The following is a 23,991-nucleotide window of genomic DNA, read 5'->3' as shown; positions in this document are numbered from 1 at the left end:
TTTAAGCTGAGGATAAAAAAAAGGAACCAACACCACTCTAAAAATATTCTTACTAGTCCTGAAAGTTAGTCTTTTATCAGAAATTCAACAGCTTCTACAAATATAATTAGCCATCGAAATACCTTGCTGATCGAACTAGGGCTATACGGAATGGCCTTTATTTATTTATAAACTTTCTATCAGGACTAATAAATTCTTTTCTGTAATGGGTGTTACTTTCAGTCAGTTGTTGCAGAGATAAGCTCTTGGCAAGAAGCATCAATCATGCTTGAGTAAGCTGATTTTCTCATTTCTTTTCTCCCCACCCCACCCCCACATGCCCACATCATTGGAGAAGAAAGTTTAATGCATGACTAATATGTTGTCCAAATTATTTTTGTTTCAGTTCTTCACCTGTCTGGTATAATCTACTAGTATGGCTATTATCCGTTACAGGACTTTAGTCGCTATGTTGTATTTTGGTTCTAGCCTTGTATTGGCAAGAAAAAAGTAGTTTTCTTTTCCTTCTCAAGGTTACCCTTTTGTTGGCAATGATAGTCTGTCACATGCTATTGCTGCAGGAGTGTCCGATTTACTCAACAACTTGTTTTGTTTGCCCCGCAAGCCGTTTCTGTGCACTCCCACTTGCAAGTTCTTCTTCCAACATTAGCCTCTAAACAGGTTTTGACCCACTTGATTAAGAAGTGTGCTTCCAAATTACCTTTCTAAGATTCTAACTCCTAAATAGTCTTCCCCCCCCCCCCCCCCCCCCCCCCCCCCACCCCACACACACACACACACACACACACCCCCAATTCCATAAATGAAATTTAAGACTCGATAAAGTTAGTTTCTCTCTCATTCACACAATTTTTTCTTTTGAGACTGCAGCCAACACTAAGACATCTTGCTGTATCTACACTTCGGCATCTTATTGAAAAAGATCCAGTACGTTTTTTTTCCTGTTTTCTTTACCTATTTTCCTATTTTTTAATGGTTGGCTTGCTTCCCTCATGAAGTTTATGTCTGAGATCATGTGTTCTTATTAGGTTCCCATCATTGATGAGCAAATAGAAGAGAGCTTGTTTCATATGTTGGATGAAGAAACTGATTCAGAGTAAGCTGTGACTGAATTTCTTCACGTTGCCTAAACTTTGAGTGTCAACTTTTTTATGGTTTTGTTCTAAGTACGAATTCTTGTTTTCCCTCTGCTGTTTAGTCCCAATACATCTACTTCAGTTTGTTGAACAGGCAGGTTACATATGCAAGGGATGAGCAGAAAAACGACTTAAATCTGTTAAAAGACCATCTGATTGAAAAGAAACTTCGCTTCTTTGTGCATTTTGTTCAATGAATTGTTTTGTTATACACATTTAACCTCCCCCAACCGTTCCCTTACTTTTTGACCTAAGCCTAGATGCTACTGTCGGTCAGTTTGCTGCCTTCCATTTGCCAGTTTTCGTTTGCTGCCTTAGCTCATCCTTCATCTTTGCTGGTCTCGGTTTGCTAATGGCAACCTTGCCTAAATATCTCTCTACCCTCTTACGTCAAGCACCTAGGTCTATCCTTTTCATTAGAGATTGAGCCCTCATTCACCAACCTTTCCTGTCGCAGATGCAATCCGCCCCTCCCACCATCATCTTCAACCGTCACTCCCGTAGTCTCCGCCCTGCTGTCTCTATTTTCCGTTTTTGACCTCTATCTCTTTCTGAACTTTTGAAATCTCCTTTAATTTTAACTTGCTAGTTAGGTAATATGACATCTTCATCCTCAAGCCAATGCCAATCATCAAAATCCTTCCACAAATGCAACCTCCTCCATTGTTGAAGAATTGAATTAAGTATCTTTATGTTATTAATTTGGTATTGTTTGCTTTTGTGAATTACACATGTATCTTTGTGTTCAATTTATATATATAAAGAAAATATATAAAAAATACGATGTATTCTAGATGTATACGTATGTTAGTTTCTTAGAAATTGACGAATTGTTATATTCTATTGTATCCTTATCATGTCTTCATATCCGTGTTTGTGCTTCATAGCTTTTAGATGAATCCAAATTCGAAAAACTGGAATCTAGATGAGCTCCCACCCTTTTGCCGACTTTCTTTGGGTAGCCACCAAGTGGAAGACCACAATTTTTTTTGGAAGTTACGGAGGTTTGATTGGCTTTAAGAATTTACCTTCGATTTATGAGAAGAAATCAGTCTTTGAATTTGGTGGTTTGGTTAGCTTCTATTCACAAACTCTTAATTGTCGACATTGTTCCAAGGTAGAAATAGAGGTCCAAAATAACATTTGTGGTTTGCTTTCGGTTGAGATTGTTATCAAGGATCCAATTCTTGCAGTATCTTTGTTTCGTGTCCATGTGTTTTTTTGAAAAGGAAACAAACCTAGATTAATGATGATAAACGAGACTTAAGCTCAAACCATATACTCAAGCTTAGTTGGTGTTTAAGTTCAGCTAAAGCTTTGGTGTAAAAGAATACAAGGTGATATGAAAAAACAAGCCACCAAAATACCCCTTCTAAAAGGAGGGATTGCAAGAGAAATAATCACAAAAAAGCTTCGATACTGAAGCCCAAAACGACACATGAAATCTCACTATCTTCAAAACGACACATGAAATCTCACTAAGGATGAAACCTCATAAAGGCCCCTATCCCTACTTTTGAATATTCTATTGTTCATCTTTCCCCAAATATCCCTCGAGACTACACACACCACAACTCCAAAAGATGGCCTCTCTTTGAAAGCCAGATAAATGAGGGCATGAATAACCCTCTGACCAACAATCCTATTATCAAACTCCCGTTGAACACAACTCCACATGCCCTCGCATACTGCCAATGCCAGAGGAGACGATCTAGACTCTTAGGCACCAATTCCAGACTCCATGCAGTTTTGATGATCCAGACTCTTAGGCACCATGGTGTAGCAGCTGGAGCAATTAACCATAGCACAACCACGAAGGTTAGAAGGGGAACAAAACACTGCAAGAAACAGAGGGATTGACCATGAAAATCAATAAAAGAGTGTACGAAACTATAATTGGAAATTAGGAATTGTTGGCCTTCTCAGGAAAGGATCTGTGCAGTGATTAATATGCCAAGAAACCAAGACTACTTCCAAGAAGATCAAGATTCAGATACAAGTAGCATGAAGAAAACCTTTTTCATCAATTTCCGAATGAGAGGCAATTTGAAAGGAGGTGATGCCATGGGCATGAAAAACATTAGCAAGATTATAAAATCAAGATTGACTTGCCGATGTTTAGTGGGAAAATAAATATGGAGGCATTTTTTGATTGGGTTATGAGTGTTTGAGCTTTTCAACTATATGAATACCCCTAAAAATAAAGTCAAGTTGGTTACTTTCAAATTGAAGTCTTGCACCCAGCTCGGTTTGAACAAGTTCAAGTAAGTAGATCAGCTGGCAAAAGACGTATAAGGAACCGGCAGAAAATGATTAATGTGATGAAAGCTTGATTCCTTCTAGCTAATTATGAACAGATGCCATACCAACAATACAAAAGAGGCAAGCAAGGAAACCGTTTGGTAGCAGACTATACAGAGGAATTCTACAGACTCTGCACAGACCAATTTGGCTGAAAATGAAAACTACAAAATTGCACGATTTGTTGATGGTCTACAAGATGAAATCCAGGATCAAATGGACCTTCAATCCGTAAGTCTACTTGCTGAGGCTATTACAATGCTAACAAACACAGAGCAAAAACTGGATAAAGAAAACAGATGGCATTAGCTAAAAGGATTTTGTGGATAAAACCATTTAACACTTATCAAAGGAACAGAAGCAAATAGACAAATTCAAGTGGGCAGCACATCTGATTCCAATACAAAAGAAGAAAGAATAAAGACTCAAGAACTGGGTAAACAAGATAGGGAACCAAAACATTTATGCAAGACCCAAATTAGGTAAATGTTTTCGTTGATGGAAGCAAGGGCATCTATTCAATGGGTGACCTCAAAAAAGAGCAGTGACTTTCATGGATGAAGAAAGATTAAGACTTGTTTATTGGGGATGGAATGGAAGTGAAGCTAATGGTGAATTGTTGATTATATGGAGCCTGATGATGAGGATCAAATATCATGTGTAGTCAACGCATTTTATTCCTGACTATTGTTATGTGACTTTTGCATATAGAATGTAGAATATAGAATATGAATGCTGTAAAATAGATATGAAATGTTAGAGACATCTTTTATTCCTGACTATGGCTATGTGACTTTTGTAGCATTGCAAATATGGTGCGTACTACAATCATGCGCTTACTCTATGCATCGTGCCCTTCATGTCCCTCTCACTGGATAACAATATGTCGAAATCTTGTAAGTTCTTTTACTTGCTCACATTCATGTGATGTTCTTCTTTTATCGTCTTCTATTCGATACCAGTGAAGTAATGGACTTATTTACATCCCCCAGTTAAGGCCATTGTTCAAATAATGGGTTCTCTTTTTCCGTTGTACTGTTAAGCTTTTAATAGCAGCGTGATAAAAAATTACATTGTTTCTTCAAGTTTAGGTCAATTTGGCATGTTCTTGGATGTTGGTCGTTATAAATGTATTATTTTTCAACAATTCTCGATACATGATGTACCTGATTTAACTACTGAATTGTTCAGGTTCTTGCTACATCAACAAGGAGAAATATTGAGTATAATTCCAACTCAGAAAATGATCCTTCAAATGCTCTGGACGGTGACATAAAGTTGAACACTGGAGATGATAATGAGAATATGGTTTCTGGTCACAAGAGAGTTCCAATACCTGGACATGCTCTAGAGTCTTCCAATATTATAATTCAGAGGGATAAACACCTTAGATATCGAACCAGAGTTTTTGCTGCCGAGTATGTGCCTTAAATCTTTTCCCATCTTCAGCTACAATTTTTGATGCACACAGCGCAGTCAACCTTTTTTATATTTTATTTGAATGATTCTTTCAAAAGAGAAATGTTTGTTTATGCGTTATGCTAAGTGGTATGATCCTTAAAAGCGACACAGGAAGGATCAATGCCATTTTTCCTTCACTATTTTGTTTACTCTTGTATATTATGTAGATTTATGTTCTTATTTTCAGTATCTTTCATTATTGTATTTGAGATTATTGAAAAACAGAGACGAAGTAAAAACACAAGGTCTACGTGGAACCCCTAGTAGAGGGGAGACAAACCACAGTATTGATGTTTCTTGTTATTTTCTGATTATATTAAAGGTACAAAGGGGAAATATTTATAGGCAAAATGAGTCTAATTAAAATAATAAAAAAATTAGGGCAAAGTAAATCTAAACTACTCTTGTGCTTTCAACATGACTAAGGCCCACTATTTCTAACACTCCCCCTTAAGTTGGGACGTAAATGTCAGAAAGACCTAACTTGCTAACACATGAATCAAAGTTCTGTCTGAGGAGCCCATTTGTGAGTATATCCGCAATTTGTTGGCTCGAGGCTATGAACATAGGTTGTGCACCCGAGCACCAAGGGGAACATCAAAGATGAGATGGATGGAGAGGGAGGATCCTTGAGACAGTTAAAGAGTGTTTGGAGGTGTAGGATAGGGGAATGCATTTGTTTGATGAGATGAGCCGTAGTGAGAACGACATTTCCTCATAGATAGGAAGGAAGGGAATGGGTAACTTCCAAAAGTTGGCGGTTCTTTCATTTGGCAACTCCATTTTGTTGGGGGTGTAAGCACATGAACTTTGGTGAACAATTCCTTTAGACGACAAAAACTCTTTAAAGGTGTGGTTTTGAAACTCACGACCATTATCACTTTGTAGGATTGCAATCTTTGTATTGAATGTGTTTCTACAGTGTGATAGAAGTCTCAGAATGTGGAAGTGACTTCGGATTTGTCGGAGATAAGGAAAACTCAAGTAAGATGGGTATGGTCATTAATAAAGGCCGCAAACCACCATTTTCCAAAGGAGGTAGTGACCTTGGATGGTCCCCAAACATCACTATGAACAAGAGTGAAAAGTTGGGCTGGCTCGTATGGTTGGGAAGGAAAAGAGACTCGATACTATGTAGCCCTAATGCACACATCGCAAGCTAAAAAAGAAACTTCAACTTTAGAAACAAGATGAGGAAATAAGTGCTTCATATACTAAAAGTTGGGGTGACCTACACGAAAATGGCACAACGTATCGTCTTTTTCAGAAGTAGTAAGGTATGAAGTTAAAAGACTAGTCCTAGAAATGCTACTAAAGGAGGCATCGTCATCAAGAAGGTAGAGTCCCTTATTGTGCTGGGTAGTGCCAATCATCTCATCGAGCTCAAGTTCTGAAAAAAAAAACAGAAGATTATAGGAAGCTCGGCGCACATGCAACACGATGTGTAAGGTTAACCCTTCAAAAAGAGAAATCCTCCCCTTCTCAGCAGTGGGAGCCAAGGAGCCATCTGCAATTCTTATATTCTCATTCCCAGCACATGGAGTGTAGGACATAAACTTCTCAGAAAAACTTGTCAAATCTGTGGCGCCCAAGTCCAGGATCTAGAGGTTTTTCCCATCAACATTAATAAGATTAAAGGACTGAGATATACTTGTCTGGGCACTAGCTCCTAGTGTAGTCGGGTTGGGATCCCCAGGTGGTTGAGAAGGGCTACCGGACTTGCTCACATAAGCCCCCCAGGTTTTCTTGCTTGGTCAGACCATCTCACCTTAACACGGCTCCTAGCTTCTTCTTGGTCATCTTTATCTCTAGTCCATGCAGAATATTCTATTCAAGACATTTGCCTAAGCTGGAGTGTGCTAGGCCCCCGATTTTATTCACCTATAATAGAAGGAATAAGAAAAACAATGTGGGAAATGAGGAGGCTACACGTGGAAGTGGGAATTAAAAAGGTGAGAGGAGGGAGCAGAAGGGTATGTTCATTTGGTAATGGAGAAAGGTTGGGCTGGTTTCCTCCTCACGGGGTAGGAAAACAGAGGATTTCCAGGTTCTTTCGTTCTTTGTTTGTTCTTCATTTTATTCTTGTTGTTTTCTGGTTTCAGTCATTGTCGTATGGATTTGTGGTTTGTATTTCTTGTTATTGTTCTATTTCTTTTGAAGGGTGAATGATCGTTGGGATCGTTATTTCTAAGTTTGTGCTGTAAGTTTGTTATATTTCTTTGAAAATCTCAATAGAAAGAATAGGTACTTGTGGTACCTTAACATTTGGTATCAAAGCCTATCACCTGGGTAACGTTCGATCATAGCTAAGAAAGTGGAAAAGAGACTGGATATGGTAGAATAGGGGATTCTGAAGCTCCTGGTGATGGAGGAGAATATAGTATTGCTGCCGAAGAACATAGCTGAGATGAATGCGTAGATCAATAAGCAATATCAACAGCAGCAAGTGATATTGAAATACATAGAGGGGATCATTCGGGATGATTCGTTGGGGAAGCAAGTGGTCGAGGGCTCTTCGAGCAAAACTAAGAGCGATGAACCAATCATCACGACTGTGTCCACGGAATTGAAGGAAGAAGAGAAAGCTGATGAGGGGTGTTCAATAGATCGTAGTAAGTTCAAAAAGGTGGAAATGCCCGTGTTCAATGGAACTGATCTTGATTCTTGGCTATTTCGGGCGGATCGATACTTCAAGATACATAACTTTGACGGGCTTGTGTTACATTGGTATAGATCCTAGGAGGAGCGGGAAGCTTTCAAGGGATGGGACGACTTGAAACAAAAGATGCTGGTGAGATTTCGGTCCATCTTAGACGGCACATTGGTGGAAAGATTCTTCACCATTAAGTAAGAGACTACGGTGGAGGAATATAGGAATCGATTTGATAATTTGTTGGTCCCAGTAGCATTCCTACAAACCGTTGTGTTGGAAGAGACGTTCATGAATGGGCTGAGCCCATGGCTGAAATCGGAGGTGGAGACATTGGAATCAGTTGGGCTGACCCAAATGATGAAGTTGGCTTTGAAAATAGAGAATCGAGATATGGTTCAGAGAGAATGTGGGTTGAGTAGTGCTTATGATAGCAAACCTTCACATAAAACACATCACACGCGCAATGCAAATATGGCAAGTGCAAGTGACACCACGGCGACAAGCGGTTGGCCAAATTTGAACGATTACTCTGAGAGAGTTTGCAGCTGGGGATAACTGCCGAGAAGGTCCTACCAAACGACTAACAGACGTTGAGTTCCAAGTAAGAAGGAAAAAGGGACCGTGTTTTAGATGTGGGGAGAAGTATCACGCAGGGCACAGGTGTAAGGCCAAAAGAGAACAAGGAATTGCATATGTTATTGGTGAAGGAGAATGGGGAGGAGCTGGAAATTGTGGAGGAAGAATATTTCAACGACGAAACAGAGATGAAACTAATTGAAGTGCAGAATGTAGAAAACCTGAACATCGAATTATCAATAAATTCGGTGGTAGGCCTGACAAACCCGAGAACCATGAAGGTTAAGGGGAAGATAGGGGAGGAAGAGATAGTTATCCTGGTGGATTGTGGGGTGCCCACAACTTTATCGCTAAGAAGTTGGTGAAGAAACTAAGTTTGCCACTGAATGAGACGCCCAACTATGGAGTAATCCTGGGCTCGGGCATTGCAATAAAAGGGTGTGTGGAGATGTCGAAGTTTGGCTTGGGGAATGGAAGATAACTGACAGCTTCCTACCCTTGGAACTTGGAGGAGTGGATGTGATCTTAGGAATGCAGTGGTTGCATTCATTAGGAGTTACTGAGGTTGACCGGAAAAACTTAGTGTTGACATTCTATGATCAGGAGAAGAAGGTGACAATCATGGGGATTCGAGTCTCATGAAAACTTGAATTAGCCTAAAAAACATTATGGAGACCTGGGAAGCTGATGACCAGGGGTTTTTGGTGGAATGCAGGGCTATGGAAGGGGAGATAACAGTGGAAATAGAGGAGGTGAGAGAGCCAATGTTGATAGAGGAGAACCATATAGCCGTCCTAATTGACAGATATGCTGATGTGTTTGAATGATCGAGGAGATACCACCGCAAAGAGGGATCGACCATCATATTTATCTGAAGAAAGGGACGGATCTTGTTAATGTGCGACCATACAGATATGTACACCATCAGAAGGAGGAGATGGAGAGATTGGAGGATGAAATGCTTGCCTCTGGGATCAGACCAAGCACAAGTCCTTATTCCAGCCCAATTTTGTTAGTGAAAAAGAAAGATGGGAGCTGGAGATTCTGTGTAGACTATAGAGCGTTGAACAATGTAACCATTCCGGATAAGTTTCCAATTTCGGTGATTGAAGAGCTTTTCAACGAACTAAATGGAGCGAATGTATTCTCAAAGATAGACCTTAAGGTTGGATACCACTAGATTAGAATGTGCCTTGAAGACATCGAGAAAACTGCCTTCCACACCCATGAAGGCCACTATGAATTTCTGGTGATGCCATTCGGCTTGACCAATGCTCCATCGACCTTTCAAGCTCTGATGAACCAGGTGTTCAAACCCTACACGAGAAGGTTCGTACTCGTTTTCTTTGATAATATCCTAGTCTATAGTAAAGGGGTGGAGGAACATGTGCAACATCTGGAAGTAGTGCTGGAGTTGCTGAGGGAAATTGAATTATATGCTAATCTGGATAAGTGTAGCTTTGCCAAGCCAAGAATTAGCTACTTAGGCCACTTCATTTCGGAAAAAGGAATTGAGGTGGATCCTGAAAAGATAAGATCAATAAAGGAATGACTGATTCCCAAGAATGTTCGAGAGATTAGAGGATTTTTGGGGCTCACTGGTTACTACTGCAGATTTGTGCAGAACTATGGCATTGTGGCAGCTCCCTCACTCAACTCTTGAAAACAAGGGCGTACAAGTGGAATGAAGAGGCTAACACAACTTTTGAAAAACTCAAGATGGCAATGACGACCTTTCTAGTATTGGCTATGCCTGATTTCAATTTGCCATTTGAGATAGAATCGGATGCATCTGGTTTTTATTCACCTATAATAGAAGGAATAAGAAAAACCATGTGGGAAATGAGGATACTACACGTGAAAGTGGGGAGGAGAGCAAGGAAGTTGGGGACCATTTTGGTGGGGACCATGAGTTAGTTAGTAGTGGGAATTAAAAAGGTGAGAGGAGGGAGCAGAAGGGTACGTCCATTTGGTAGTGGAGAAAGGTTGGGCTGGTTTCCTCCTCGTGGGGTAGGAAGACTGAGGATTTCCAGGTTCTTTCGTTCTTTGTTTGTTCTTCGTTTTATTCTTGTTGTTTTCTGGGTTTCAGTCATTGTCGTATGGATTTGTGGTTTGTATTTTTTGTTAGTGTTCTGTTTCTTTTGGAGGGTGAATGATCGTTGGGATTGTTTTTTCTAAGTTCGTGCTGTAAGTTTGTTATATTTCTCTGAAAATCTCAATAGAAAGAAAAGGTACTTGTGGTACCTTAACAGAGTGCTTTTCTCTGCACATTATAATGTTGTTTCATTGTCCTTTGTTGATTATTCTGCTTCATGTAACTTCATTATATTAATGCTTGTGTTCCTTTGGTATTTCTTCTGTTTGACGAAGTTGTACGTAAGCTCTCTTAATTGTCCCTTTTACTATCAGTGAAATCTATGTTTCCTTGTCAAAAAAAGAAATAAGTTGGCATGAACGAAGCATACATTCTTAACCTTTGACTTTTTCAAATATTACTTGTTTCAAAATCTTTCTGTGGAATCCTCCTTTTATTTCTTTTGCTGTCGAAGTGCCTATGACACTTTCAGAAGCTAGTGACGTTACACAATAATAGTGGAGAATGGATGTCTTCAGGATTGAAAAGAAATGAAAGGAAAATTTGTTTGTTTTGATCTTTCTGTATATGCTTTTTCACTTATACAACTAGAGATGCTTCATCAATTCTATTAGAAATTTTAAATATATTTTCACTGAAATTAATTACATCTCTTACTTGTGTGGGAGCTTTTGAAAGAACAAAACATTCGAAGATAAATCCTTTTCCTTTGGTGATTTTTGTCACCTCATGCTAGTTACACTTGATGCGTAGCTCAAATCCTTCAAAAGGGGACGCTGTGTTGTTAGATGTTTGTTTGGGAGGGAGGCTCCCCCTCGGCTGTGCTTTTTGTGATTACTACATCTCAGTTTTTTTTTTTTTTTTTGCCAAATTAAAATCAAAATGTGATTGTTTTACAGGTGTCTCGGTCATCTACCTGGTGCGGTTGGAAAGGATGCAGCACATTTTGACCTTTATTTAGCAAGGAATGAATTGGCTAAGGGGCCCTCCTCTGGTGATTGGCTAGTACTTCATGTGCAAGAGCTTATTTCACTTGCTTATCAGGTACTAAATATGAGGTTACGTTTATATGATTATTTTAATTAGATTTTGTCTCAAGTAGGTCTCATAGTTGATTTCTTGGTCATAGATTAGCACAATTCAATTTGAAAGTATGAAGCCAATTGGTGTTGGACTCCTAAGTTTGATTATTGATAAGGTACGTTTACAAATTTACATGTACAGCCAATGAAATTTATTAATTCTTTGTGATTTCTTGTTTTAAGAGTGTTGCGTATCTTGTGTTTTGTGAATGTAGTTTCAACACATAGCTGATCCCGAGCTTCCTGATCACCTTCTATTGGAGCAATATCAGGTGGTTCTCCTCTATCTGTTTCAGTCTTTTCTCTCTATATGTACATGCCTCCGTGCACACACATATTTGGCCTATTTCAAAATTAGCAGATGCTGTCTATCATTGCCATTAACATTAATGAATGATTTTTTCATGATGTGGTTGGTTATTCATTGATCAGCTGAAGTTTTGTTTCTAATTTGAATTATAGGCCCAATTAGTATCTGCAGTTCGGTCTGCCTTAGATGCATCCTCTGGCCCTATTCTTTTGGAGGCAGGATTACTGCTGGCCACTAAGGTTAGAACATTTAAAACTTCATCTTATTCGAGATTCACCTTATGTTGAGTTAACATGCTCTCATTCATGTGTAGATCCTCACAAGTGGAATAATTGATGGTGATCAAGTTGCTGTAAAGCGCATCTTTTCATTAATATCACGGCTATTGAATGACTTCAAGGAACTCTATTATCCTTCTTTCGCTGAATGGGTCTCATGCAAGGTATATTCCTTTGTTCTTTGCTTTCTTTCCTCTGAACGTAGCAAGAAATACCTTCTTATAAAATATTGGTTAAAAAAACTTTTGGTCCCATACTTCATTAATGCGATGATCCAGTTCTCGAGCTTTTGTGCGTAAAAATTTAGTCCTTGTAACATTAAATTTATTCCAATTTAGTCAATATACTATATTCAAATAAAAAAATGTTATCTTAATTTGGTTCTTATCATGAAAAATATTGTTAAATTAAATGACCCTTTTTGCATATGTAGATAAATAGATTAATTAGAGACTAGATGTGCTTATAAACTGAAAGACTAAATTGTTCCATATTTAATTTGACATTTCATTTTGATGAGATTTTTTACATTAGAGACTAAACTGTTGTATATTAAAGTTAGTGGAGTAAATGATTACAAATTTAAAAGTATGGGAACTAAATTATTATATAAAATTTAGAGACTAAAATATTTACTTGCATGAAAATATGGAAAGAAATAAAAACTACTTTTTAATCAATAATATTTGTTACTAAGAATCTGCAAACTATGAAATATAGATTAAGGTTAGACTTCTGGCTGCACATGCCTCTCTCAAATGTTACACATATGCACTTTTGAGGAGACATCAGAGTGAAGTTCCACACGAGTATCTAGCACTGTTACCGTGGTTTTCAAAAACTTCAGCTGTATTGGGGAAGCATTGGATTGGGGTTCTAATGGATTACAGCCATACCTGCTTATTCTTCCATCCCAAGAAAAGAGTGAGTAGAATATAAATTAGTTTACTATTTGCTGTTTTTATTTTTTACTTTTTCTCTTTTTCATCTCATCTTTTGTGCAAATTTCTTGCAGTGGAATCCGTTTCTCGATGGAATTGAATCACCTCTTGTTATATCAAAGTTACAATCTTCACTAGAAGAATCCTGGCCAGTTATTTTGCAGGCCATTGCACTGGATGCACTTCCAGTGAACCTTGATGGGATTGCAAGCTCGTCTATTAATAATGCATCGGAAAACAACTTTTTATCTGGATACAGCATGGTTGAACTGGAATGTGATGAATATCAATTTCTGTGGAGCTTTGCTCTTTTTTCTTTGTTTCGTGGACATCAACATCCTGGGAAAGAGAACATATCAATATCTTCTACCACAACAAGTGTTGTTGAGGAATCTCCTAAGGAAACCACCAATTCTATAGAACTAAAACTCTATGAAATTGTACTACCAGTGCTCCAATCTTTGTCAACTGTAAAGTTCTGTAGTGCAGGATATTTTACGGTTGATATCTCCATAGAACTTCTTCAGGTGCATTTTATACTTATTCCTTTTATCCATCTAATAAAATTAAGGGAAAAATACATTTTTGGTCTCTAGGTTTTGGTCCTAGTTTCTATTTGGTCCCTATGTTTAAAAATCGTACACCTTTTCCCTTGAGATTTAAATAATGCTCAATTTTAGTCTTTGAGACAATAGAGCCGTTAGTGACTTAACGGAATGGTGACTAGGATGATGACTAGACTAATTTTAAACCAAAATATATTAATGATGTGGCTATTTTAATATGGAATGCATCTGTTTGTCTCCTTTGTATTTTGAATGTTAACTATGCTGTTTTTCTTCTTTTTTTTCTGTACTTATGAGATGGTTTGATTACTCGGCATGGAGTAGCAATTGTTGTGCTCTTAACTGTTCTTTTTTCTTTTTTAAACAATGATGAACGAGGATTTCACTGTTGGGTTTTTACTAGATGATGCTACTATAATTTGTATGCATTGACTTTCTTGTCCTGTGCTGTTGATTACATGTAGATTTTCATTTCTATTACTAAGATTCTTCAGCTCCATGTAAGATTTGTTTATGATTGTATAACTATGAATTGGTTTTAATGTACTGATTATCTTCTGTAGGTTTTCTCATATTACACATTCTTGGATATCTCTTGGAATTCTCTTGCAGCATCTGTGCTGTCCCAGGTAAAGATCATTATGCTTTTTCAAGTTCGTCTGTGCTGTCCGTTTTCTTCCCTTGATCGATTATTGCTGTCCAGTCCAGAGCTGTAGTTACCTGATGAGTAATATTTTTTAAAATTAGTAAAATAATCAAGTCCAGGACAGTTGAAATTGATGTAGTAAAAACAGTATGTAATATATGTGCATTGTTCTTGCTTTATCTTCTGCCTAGTCAATTTTTATCTTGCAGACCTATCAAACTATTTCTTGAAAGGTTGTTAATGAACGATAAGAGTCCTTAATTTAGGTTTGTAAGTTGTAAAACCTTTAGTAATGGTGACTTTAAAATGCTGTAAGGGCTAGTAATGCCAATGTTTTTGTGGCTTTCTTTAATCAGATTGTTCAGAACTGCTCAGAAAATTTTCTTCAAGAGGAGGGTTTTGCTTATCTGGCATTGGAATTATGTCTGGCTTTTCTTTTTCGAATGTATCAGAGGTGATATGAAATAGTACACTATAATGCTTATTAAAATGTAAATAGATTTATCTGTGCTTCCAGGCTGATGATACGTTTCATCCTCTTGTTGTCCAGTATGAACTTTAGACAGCTAGATCATCATCCAAATTGGGAGGATTTGGTATCATCACTATTTGTTACAGTTAAGGTACTCATGGAGCGCTTTGAATTCAAGGTGGGTAAGTCAATATGTGGTGTAGGATCTGTTCATTAAATACTACATTTCTCTGGTCAAGTCTTTATTTAATTTATGTTTTCAGAAATAAGCTGCTTTATGGTAGGAATATATTTAATGAGGATATCATAACCTTTAGGATATTTACAATATTATCATATACTTTGCTTGAATTGCGTTTCTTTTGGCATGCAGAAACAAATTCTATCTTTGCTGCTGGCCTTTTTCTCAGTTGGACTCAAATACTTTAGGGACACGTCAACTGAACTCTGCTTATCTAAAGTAAATGATTTTATTAGGTCTTTTGGCCATATACTAGAGAAACTTATCCAAGGTAAGCTTTTGGAAATAGTAACTGGTTGCAAAGGATGTCAAAGTATTTCCATGTCCAACTTAGGTACAAATGAGTTGTGTCCTTTCTCCTTGTAATAATTTTGTGATTATCATTAGAAATTATTCTCCTTTGTTGTTTGTTGGCCCCATCACTTGGTGCTTCTTCTCCTATCTTTAGTTGCATTGATGTTTAAAGTGTCGTTTAAAAAACCATTTTATTTATTCCATTTTGGATTATTTTGTTTGTAATTGCTTTATTTTTCTGGGAGAAACGAACCATTTTATTTATCCAATTTTGGATTATTTTGTTTGTAATTGCTTTATATTTCTGGGAGAAACGTTCTATATTACAATTCTTCTAGTAAAAATTTTCAATTGAAAAACATGGTAGAATCGCATTATAAGAGTTAAGACACGAATAGCACATGCAGTGTTAAGTAAGAAAGTGCTGAGGGGGAGAGACTTAGATTGTAAGCTTGGGCAGGTTCAGTCTCTTAATTAACGACCTGACATGTGCAGGAAGACATGCATTTGTCTGTTCTAGTGTCTTTGGCATGTTGTTTCAACTGCTTAGGGTTGACGAAAAGTAATTGGTAAGAAATCATATTGTGGTTAAAATTTTAAAGATCAGTAGAATGTACTTTTAAGTTTAATCAATAAAAAGCACTGTTTAAAATTTTCAATGGTTTGAATAATACTAAAGATAGATAAATATTTTACCTAGGTGAATGTAAAGATTTATCCAAGGTAATATAATATAGGAAAAGATAAGAATACGTAAAGGAAGCCTATCCCTTTGAACTGAGAGAGAGAATCACCACAATGGTTTAGATTTTAGAAAACTGCAATTGTAAATATTTTTTTTAACATGCATCCCAAAGTCGATATTAGTATATGATGAATGTATCCCAAAAATAATTTTTTAACTTCCTTTACGTATTCTTATCTTTTCTTATATCATATTACGTTATTATCTTCTGCATGTACTGAGTGAGGATTTTTCAGCAAATACCTGATTGAATTGACAATTATGTACCTGTTGTTCCCTTGTTCCTAGTGTTTTTTTTGTGTTTGATGGATTAAACTTTGTTTTTAGATTTTACCACATAAAGGCTCTTAACGTGAATTGGAGAGTTCTTATGAAATAGTTTATTTAAATGTAAAAGTATTCGTGTTGCAGATAGAACCAAGCTTGGCGAGGATAGTCTTCGTATGAAAATACTTCTTGGAACTTGTATGAATTTGGTTGTGGATTTATGCAACAATTGTGTTGAGGGCATTCATTTGGTTAAGAACAAAAGCTCCAAGCTCCAGAGACTACTGCAAGTAAAGCTTGCTTTTTCTCTCGAGCAAATTATTTCACTTGGAAAGCTTGTTTATCTTGCTGGGTGCCTTGAAGCAGATGTCGAGATTGAGAAAGTATGTTTTTCTGTTTTCAAATATGGGACTGAATGCATCAGAAACGTACTTCACGATTCAAATTTTCAGGTAAATATTATCCAAAGTGAATTTTTGAAACATTTGACAAAGTAACACTGGAAGAAAATTGTATGATGGAAGCTTGTGTTCCTCAGGTTCAGGCAATTGGATTGCAAGTACTAAAAGGAATGACCCAAAAATACACAAATAACGAAGAAAAAGTTTTCCTTCTGTTTTTTGTTGGGGAGCTCATTGGAGATGTTTTGGCGACGATTGATATGGTGCTAAAGGTACTTTATTTCACAAACTCACACGCCATGTATATGTGTGTATATATATATTTCTAATGATGTCTATGAACTCAAACTTAAGTTTCCATTCCAAGAATTACAATTCCAAAATTATAGTTTCAAGTAAGCCTTAAAATTAATAAATTGTACATTCCTTTCAACTCCTCTTCTGGGTTTCTTTCTCTTCCTCTTCGCTTTGTTCCTCAGCAAATTTTGGCTCCAGAGCAAAATCAAAAAGGAAAAATTGTTCTAAGATCTTCCCTCACTTCTTCGAGCCCTTTCAAAAAGTACTTCATTTGAAAGAAAAACTCAAAAAAGATTTTGGCCAAATGGTCCCTAAAAGCCTAGATAGTTGAAGAACAAGTACCTGAATTGCTAGTGGTAAATCGCGCCCGTCCTCAGTTCATTCCAGCAGATCCAAGCTGTTTCTAGAGACTAATCCAGATTTACTGGAAGTTAGTGCACCCAACTTCAAGCTCCAATCCGCTCTACAAAGTTAGATTCTCGCAATTCTCACACCAAACATAGTTTAAGTACTCCGAGGTCTTCTTGCCCAACTCGAAGGTTAAATTTTGAGGGGCTCTCCGAGCAAAATCCCTCTCATTCCCTTTAGAAATAAGGACGAGTCTTCTTTCGAATCTCCTTTCAACGTTAGTAGTGAGGAAGTGGAGCATTTTGATAAGATAACTGATTTTGGGAGGCGGAAACATTTTGAGTCCTTAGAAACAGATCTTAATGTCCTGTTTCAATGTGAGGAAGATTAGAATTCTGAAAATTTGCCTAATTCTACTCGTTCTTGTCAACAAGCTTGTGTAATTCCAGATCATCTAAAGTCAAAAGTTGCCGATTGTGATCTTATACTAATTTGATTCTTCAGCCGTTAAATACTTCTTCGAGCTTCCTCTGGGTGTTGGATTATTTTGGCAAGACAGATTTGAAGCATCTGGTTGGATCTCCTTGGCATCTCTCTTTCTCCTGTCATTTTGAAGACTTGGGCAAGAAAGTTTTAGGTTCGAACTGGTTCCTTATGCGGTTAGAATTTGTTTTTAGATTCCCATCTTTTGTTTGCCCAAGTATAAATTCTATTTGAGCCTTTAACTGGACTCCCCCTAGTTCTTTGCTTTTAGTATAATACTCTGGTACTTTGAGCTTAAGTCTCAATTATCAAAGCCTCTTTAAAAAAGAAAAAAAGTAAGCCTTAATTTTAAGGGTTTGGGGTTGAGTAACATTCTTGTACTTTCCCCAAATCTTCAGCATTTCTAGTTGCACTAGAAATATTATTTGGAGTTTAAAAAGCCAATAGTACATAACTGATGCGTATTTTTCATTTCATAGTGTTACTGCTAACTTTTTTTTGGGTTCATTATCACCTGAGGTGTGTAATGGAAATTGAAATTTGTCATTTTCTGGTTTACATCACAGTTAGGGTGAAAGTTCAATTTTTAAACTTGGTGGTTTAAAATTCAAATCAGAGTATTGTTCAAAACTACAATGTACTAAAATTTATTATAGTATGTGTCTTTTCTAGCACCGGTTTATCTTTCATAATTGACTAGATCCCACACTCATTGATGTGAGCTCTTTAATTTTTATACGTAGCAGAAACCAATAACTAAAGAATCAATAGCGGTTGCGGTTGAGTGCTTGAGATTCTTAGTGCTCCTACAAACAGTGTCCAATGTCGGTGAATGCCAGAAAACGTTTATGAATCTGCTTTTAGAAGCCGTCGTCATGGTTTTCTCTGCATCTTCAGGCTCTAGGGTAAGGAAACTGTGTCAACCAAGTCTGATGATCGAGCTTAAAGATTCTTTCTTCTTTGATTTATTAAATTTACTTAAATGACAGGAACTTGAAGAATTGAAGAGTACAGCGATAAAGCTTGTTTCTCATCTTGCTCAGATACCTGCCTCTGCTGTTATTTTCAAGGATGTCATATTGTCAATGCCAGTGATGCATCGGCAACAACTGCAGGTAATGTCTTGAGTTTTTTTTTTTCACAAACATTTTTTGTATGGACGCACTTACACAATTTGTAGTTATGAGAAAAAGAAAAGGCATGGTTGGCTTAGACACCTTGTGGTCAAATAAGGGCCATGAAAGATAACAAAGGGCTTAGGATGTTGATTTGAACCATAGTGGCTACCTACCTAGGATTTAGTATCTTATGAGTTTTCTTGGCAGCCAAATATAGTAGGGTAAAAAACTGTATCCTGAAATTAGTCAACATGCACCAAGTTGTGCCCGATACGCACAGATTAAGAAAATGGGACAACATCTAGTTTAAATGTCATCTCAGCTTTCACTGTCAAAATATTTACTGGAATACCTTGAATTTTTATTTGGTGCTATGAACAGTCAAGTGTGGAGGTTTAGAGAAATCTATATATAAACATTCTAAACTTAGAGGCCATGTTAGTGAACTTAACACATTATTAATGAACCACGTAATCTTTTTCTTGATTCTCTATTACTTTACATTTTTTCTTTTTTTAATTTGTCAATTCCTGAATTATGCAAAGACTATCAAAAGATGCATTGTGGGTCTTTTCTGAAAGGGCAGTCTAATTATCAGTTGGATTAATCTGCTTCCTCAATTAGGGTATCCACAAATTTCATTTATGAATAAGGTGCATACTTTCGTATGCTTCTAAAGATTTGAACTTGATCTATGCACTTAAAAGTATTGGAACAAATGTTTCACCATATTTAGATATTTCATGAGAGACAGATTTCACCCAGTTGGCATTTTCTTGTAGCAATACTAATTTGACTAACAAAGTAATAATTGTCTGGTTCTAGGGGGTTATTCGTGCTTCTGTGACACAAGATCAACATCCAACTCAGAAGAATCTCTCAACACCAATACTGGAGATAAAAGCACCATTGATAAAGGTGAATAGAGAGCAAGATTCCTCTTCACACACGGCTGAGTGCAGCATTGAAAACAATCCCGCTATTGTCAGCGAAGAAGATGAGGATGAAGACGAGGATGACTGGGATACTTTCCAGTCTTTTCCTGTTTCCTCACGAGAAGTAATTACCGATAACGTCACAGAATCTCATGAAACTGAGGACTCCAAAGTTATTGAAATTAGTAGTCCTAGTGTTAGCATGGAAGACGTCGCTCCCCTTCCAATTCACGAATTGAAGATTGAGAATACTGAACATGAAGAAACCAGTGAAGAGGTATCGGCGTCATTGAGTCAGAGATCTTCAGACGGAGATCAAATTAGCGAGAGGAGCAGAATGCAAGAAGTCAGTGATCGAGAAAGTGGAAATGTTGATATCGTTCTCAATCAGGAACAAGAACTAAGTGAAGGGACTGAACAAGTAGTATCTCAACTTCAACTAGCTGAAGGTGTAGAAGCTTCTGCTATAGTCAGCTCCTCGGAGGATCATAAACCAGTGGACAAAAGCCCAGATAACAAAACCAAGCCGGTAACTTCAGATCGTGAAATACTTGACAATGAAGCAGAAAATGATCGTGTCAGAGTATACAAAGAAGGCAATGAAACCGATAGCTAAAACTTCGAGCATTGACAATGAACAGAGGAATGAAAGTTTATGATTACCAATATAGAAGCATTGTTATAGTAGATCCATTGTTCAGGTTTACAATAGACTTGTATTGTCATCATGCTTGTAGGTTAAATATTAGGTGTTCTTTTTCTTACTCCCAATATCTTTATTAATTTCCATCCTATATATATTTACAAGTAGGGTGGCTTTTGACTTTATGTGTTGGCTAAATTTTGTAAAACAGGACGTGATAACATTGGAATTTTGAGAATTTAGTTACTCTTTTTTTCAGTCAGTTAAAAAAATTAGCTCTTTATGATTAAAAATGGAACTGAAGTGACTTCAGATCAAAAAGTGATTCTAAGTTTGAACTTTGAACGAACTGATTATGTAATGTATTTACTTCTAGTGCAGGCATAGTAATTTCATTTGAAAACAAAACATAAATGTGTTGGTGTGTTTTCAACATCAATTGATAACTTTTGAACACGACTTAATAGTTCTGCTACCTATTATTTAGAAGTGCTTTTATAAACGAAGTCAAAAATTTGGGAACTAAAAGAAAAGTAGTTTTTAAGTAGTTTGTTCAAGAAATCTCTAAGAAAAAAAAATTGGGAGGAAACAAACATAATTTTTAAAAATAGAAAACAGAAACAACGTAGGTATTAAACGAATCTAAGTTACTTGCTTCTTGTTATATCACACGTTTAAAAATTTTGTTATCTATTTATTTATTTATTATTTATTTTCAAAGCTTTTCATATAAAATAACAGTTCATCTTATAAAGTATTTGGTATTGGTATGGGTTAATCTTATTAGCCATCTTTGATCAATCCTAATACTTATGAATTTGAGTCAAATTTAAAAATTATAAATTACCACTCAAAATATGTAGACAAAATTATAAATTGTAAATTGCCAATAAAACGAGACGTGGATTATAATTTTTTTCTTTTTTGTCATGTTTTAATTTAAAAAGTGAAACTTTATGAGCCAAAATGAATATCCAAATGCATATTGATATTGAAAGAGAGAATCTTATATGATAAATAATTGATTTTTCTAAGCTTGTATAATTTTTTGTGGTCAATAATAATAAGTTTGACACTTTTTAGTTTTATAATAATCATGAAAATTTGATCAAAAGTCCATAGTCATTACAAATACTTTGAAACCTGTGAAATTATTTTAATCCTATACTTTTATTGGTCAAGTGATAATTTTTTTTTATCTTTTTCTTTTTGTAGTTTTAAAAAATAGATTTTGTACTAATTTTTTTTAATAGAGTTTATCTCTAAAATATTAGTAACAACAGCCCTTTTTGTCATGCAGATTTTAAGAAACTTTGGTCAAAATATCAGAATTTTTTAAACCTTTGCTTCTCTATGAAGTCCTCCTTCTAGGTGAGTAATGGCCAAAAATGTTTGAAGTTTTTTTTTCTGTTTTCTTTTTAATATAATAATGATAATAAATTATTTTAAAAAACAAAACTTTTAAAATATTTACAAATATAACGATATATCACAATATTTCTGTAATAGACCAAGATAAATTATTATCATTATACTGATAGATACAGATTCTTGGTTCCATATCATAGAATAGACTGTGAATACAGATTCTTTTCACTAAGTTTTACATTCTACAATTTTCTTTTATAAATTTCAATTTATCTTTATTAAGGAAAATACCTCTTTTTGGTTAACAATTCTAAGGATAATTATTAAGAATATAGTAACTTTAATAAAAAAATTGTTAAGTATAGCAATATTTATCGAGAGTAGACTCTAATTACTTATGCATTCTACTAACAATATGGTCCATCTCGTTCAAAAGTAAAAATGATAATATGGTCTATCAAAAATACATTTCAAAAATTAAATCAGAATTCTATCGTATTTACAAATTCTTCGACATTACTTGGAGTTTGATTAGAATATTTGTGACGGTATCAAGTAGCTTGAATAAAAATATTATTTAGTAGGTGCCATTTACAAATCTAGATAGTGTAGATATAATAAATTAAGAGTTTTCATGTGTCTTAAATCATTTATTGTTGGCTTAGACATTTATATACTATATTAATAGTCAATATACAATTTTTGTTTCCTATTGTGGACTATTATAAAATAATGACTTCAATCTATTACTTTAATTCTTCAAATTAAACAAAAATGGAATATTGAAAGAATGCATTATTAGCCAATCTTAAAAGGGAAATTCAATATTCAAAGTTAATAAGTGGAAATTACAATTTGAGTCCATTCTCTTGTCAATGTCAAAATAAATCATGATTCAATGTCAATGTCAAAATAAATCATGATTCAAAATATGTTCATGATTTAAAAGGTTGATATAAACTATCAAGGTCTTAATTACTTTAAAATGTCAAGGTCTTAATTACTTTTACATAAATGTTGATTAGTATATTGGTAAAAAATAGATATATATATTTGAAGAAGAGTAAGAATTATCTTTTTCTAAAATATCAAATTAGTTTATTAAACATTTTATTCTATTGACACACTTCTTAATTCTTACGAGGATATATAACATATTCTGGAGATGTTGTCAATGAAGATTAATATATACCAAATTTATATGTCGATTATCATCTAGCTAAAAGGAGTACTATGCAATAGGTTGTCAACTTAATTAAATGGATAATTAGATAGTACTTGCTAACTTGAGTACATGTCAGTTAGTTAAGACATATCTGCTCGGCCAGACTAAAATGAATCTCATACTCTAGTAGATAATAGAACCCTCAAAGAAACCTCTCCTTTGGCTTGCAAGACAAGCATGAGATACCAAAAAAACAAACGCTTAAAAACACATAAATTATTGTAAAAATGAGGCACAACCGGAACACAAAAATCAAGAAAATATAATATAATATAATATATAAATTAAATAAATAATAAATAAAAAATTAAGAAATTAGAAAATAATAGTCAAATCTCACTCTAATTTATTTGGAAAATTCACCAATGTATATCCCTGAATGTTATTATTTATAGACAATTTGGCATGCAAGAGGTAGAATACAATGGTCACTAAGTGTTAACATCTTCAAACACATGACATAGGATTTGGACGAGAGGGAGAGTGACAAATGGCTATATGGACACTAAGCTTAATGAATAATAGACATCTATTTATCTAATATTTTCTAATATAAATAAATATTTTAAAATAAGTGAAAAATTCAAGATTAAAATATTTCTAAGAGTTTTGTGTCTTCAATTCATAGTATAAAATGGATGACAACATTTTCTCATCTCGCCCACTTATTATTATTATTATTTTTTTATATTGCAAGTCAGTTTACATGTACCTTGACTATTTTCGTGGAACAACATGTTTGATCCCTACAACATTTGGATGTCAAAAAAGTTTATAAGAAATTAATTTTTAGGTATGTAGTTGTAGATTGAAACTTTGACCTCTTAATTCATTTTATTGATAAGATGCCAGAAGTTTTTATTTTGAAAAAGAAAAAATAAACCCCTAATCGTTTCATGTTTAAATTTTATCTTTTAATTTGTTCAATATTTTTTACAATTTAAAGTAAATTGAAAAGTCCCATTATACATACAATTCAAGTGATTTTTGCAATTTCTTTTTATTGTATTTGTATGAAAACGTTTCCTTTTTTGTTATTGAAGATTCAAATTTTATATTTAATATTAAGAATCTCCAATTAGAAGAATTAGAAAAACAAAATCCAATGG

General features: G+C 35.3%; 1 protein-coding gene across 4 annotated transcripts in view; it reads left to right on the top strand.

Moving 5' to 3' along the window:
- The window catches only part of LOC103498597 (protein SWEETIE), a 53,479-nt gene extending 32,944 nt beyond the window's left edge, over positions 1–20,535 (top strand). For 2 of the 4 annotated variants that reach the window (XM_008461247.3, XM_051090174.1), the window contains 22 exons: positions 223–272; positions 561–660; positions 871–927; positions 1,029–1,096; positions 4,240–4,333; positions 4,629–4,855; positions 11,122–11,266; positions 11,352–11,420; positions 11,520–11,576; positions 11,767–11,853; positions 11,928–12,056; positions 12,613–12,816; positions 12,908–13,360; positions 13,963–14,028; positions 14,402–14,499; positions 14,596–14,695; positions 14,891–15,092; positions 16,209–16,516; positions 16,603–16,737; positions 18,340–18,498; positions 18,583–18,708; positions 19,537–20,535. In XM_008461247.3, coding sequence (XP_008459469.1) covers positions 223–272; positions 561–660; positions 871–927; positions 1,029–1,096; positions 4,240–4,333; positions 4,629–4,855; positions 11,122–11,266; positions 11,352–11,420; positions 11,520–11,576; positions 11,767–11,853; positions 11,928–12,056; positions 12,613–12,816; positions 12,908–13,360; positions 13,963–14,028; positions 14,402–14,499; positions 14,596–14,695; positions 14,891–15,092; positions 16,209–16,516; positions 16,603–16,737; positions 18,340–18,498; positions 18,583–18,708; positions 19,537–20,262 — 3,660 coding nt within the window. In that variant the 3' untranslated portion in view covers positions 20,263–20,535. Of the gene's footprint in view, positions 1–222; positions 273–560; positions 661–870; positions 928–1,028; positions 1,097–4,239; positions 4,334–4,628; positions 4,856–11,121; positions 11,267–11,351; positions 11,421–11,519; positions 11,577–11,766; positions 11,854–11,927; positions 12,057–12,612; positions 12,817–12,907; positions 13,361–13,962; positions 14,029–14,401; positions 14,500–14,595; positions 14,696–14,890; positions 15,093–16,208; positions 16,517–16,602; positions 16,738–17,614; positions 17,748–18,339; positions 18,499–18,582; positions 18,709–19,536 lie in introns of those variants that run through there. The other 2 variants (XM_008461248.3, XM_008461249.3) reach the window with 2 other exon arrangements.
- The last annotated feature ends 3,456 nt before the right edge of the window (positions 20,536–23,991 follow it).

Source organism: Cucumis melo, chromosome 9 (assembly GCF_025177605.1).
Source record: "Cucumis melo cultivar AY chromosome 9, USDA_Cmelo_AY_1.0, whole genome shotgun sequence".
Classification (NCBI taxonomy): Eukaryota; Viridiplantae; Streptophyta; class Magnoliopsida; order Cucurbitales; family Cucurbitaceae; genus Cucumis; species Cucumis melo.
Note: the sequence above shows the minus strand (reverse complement) of the source record. Positions and strands in the feature narration are given on the sequence as shown.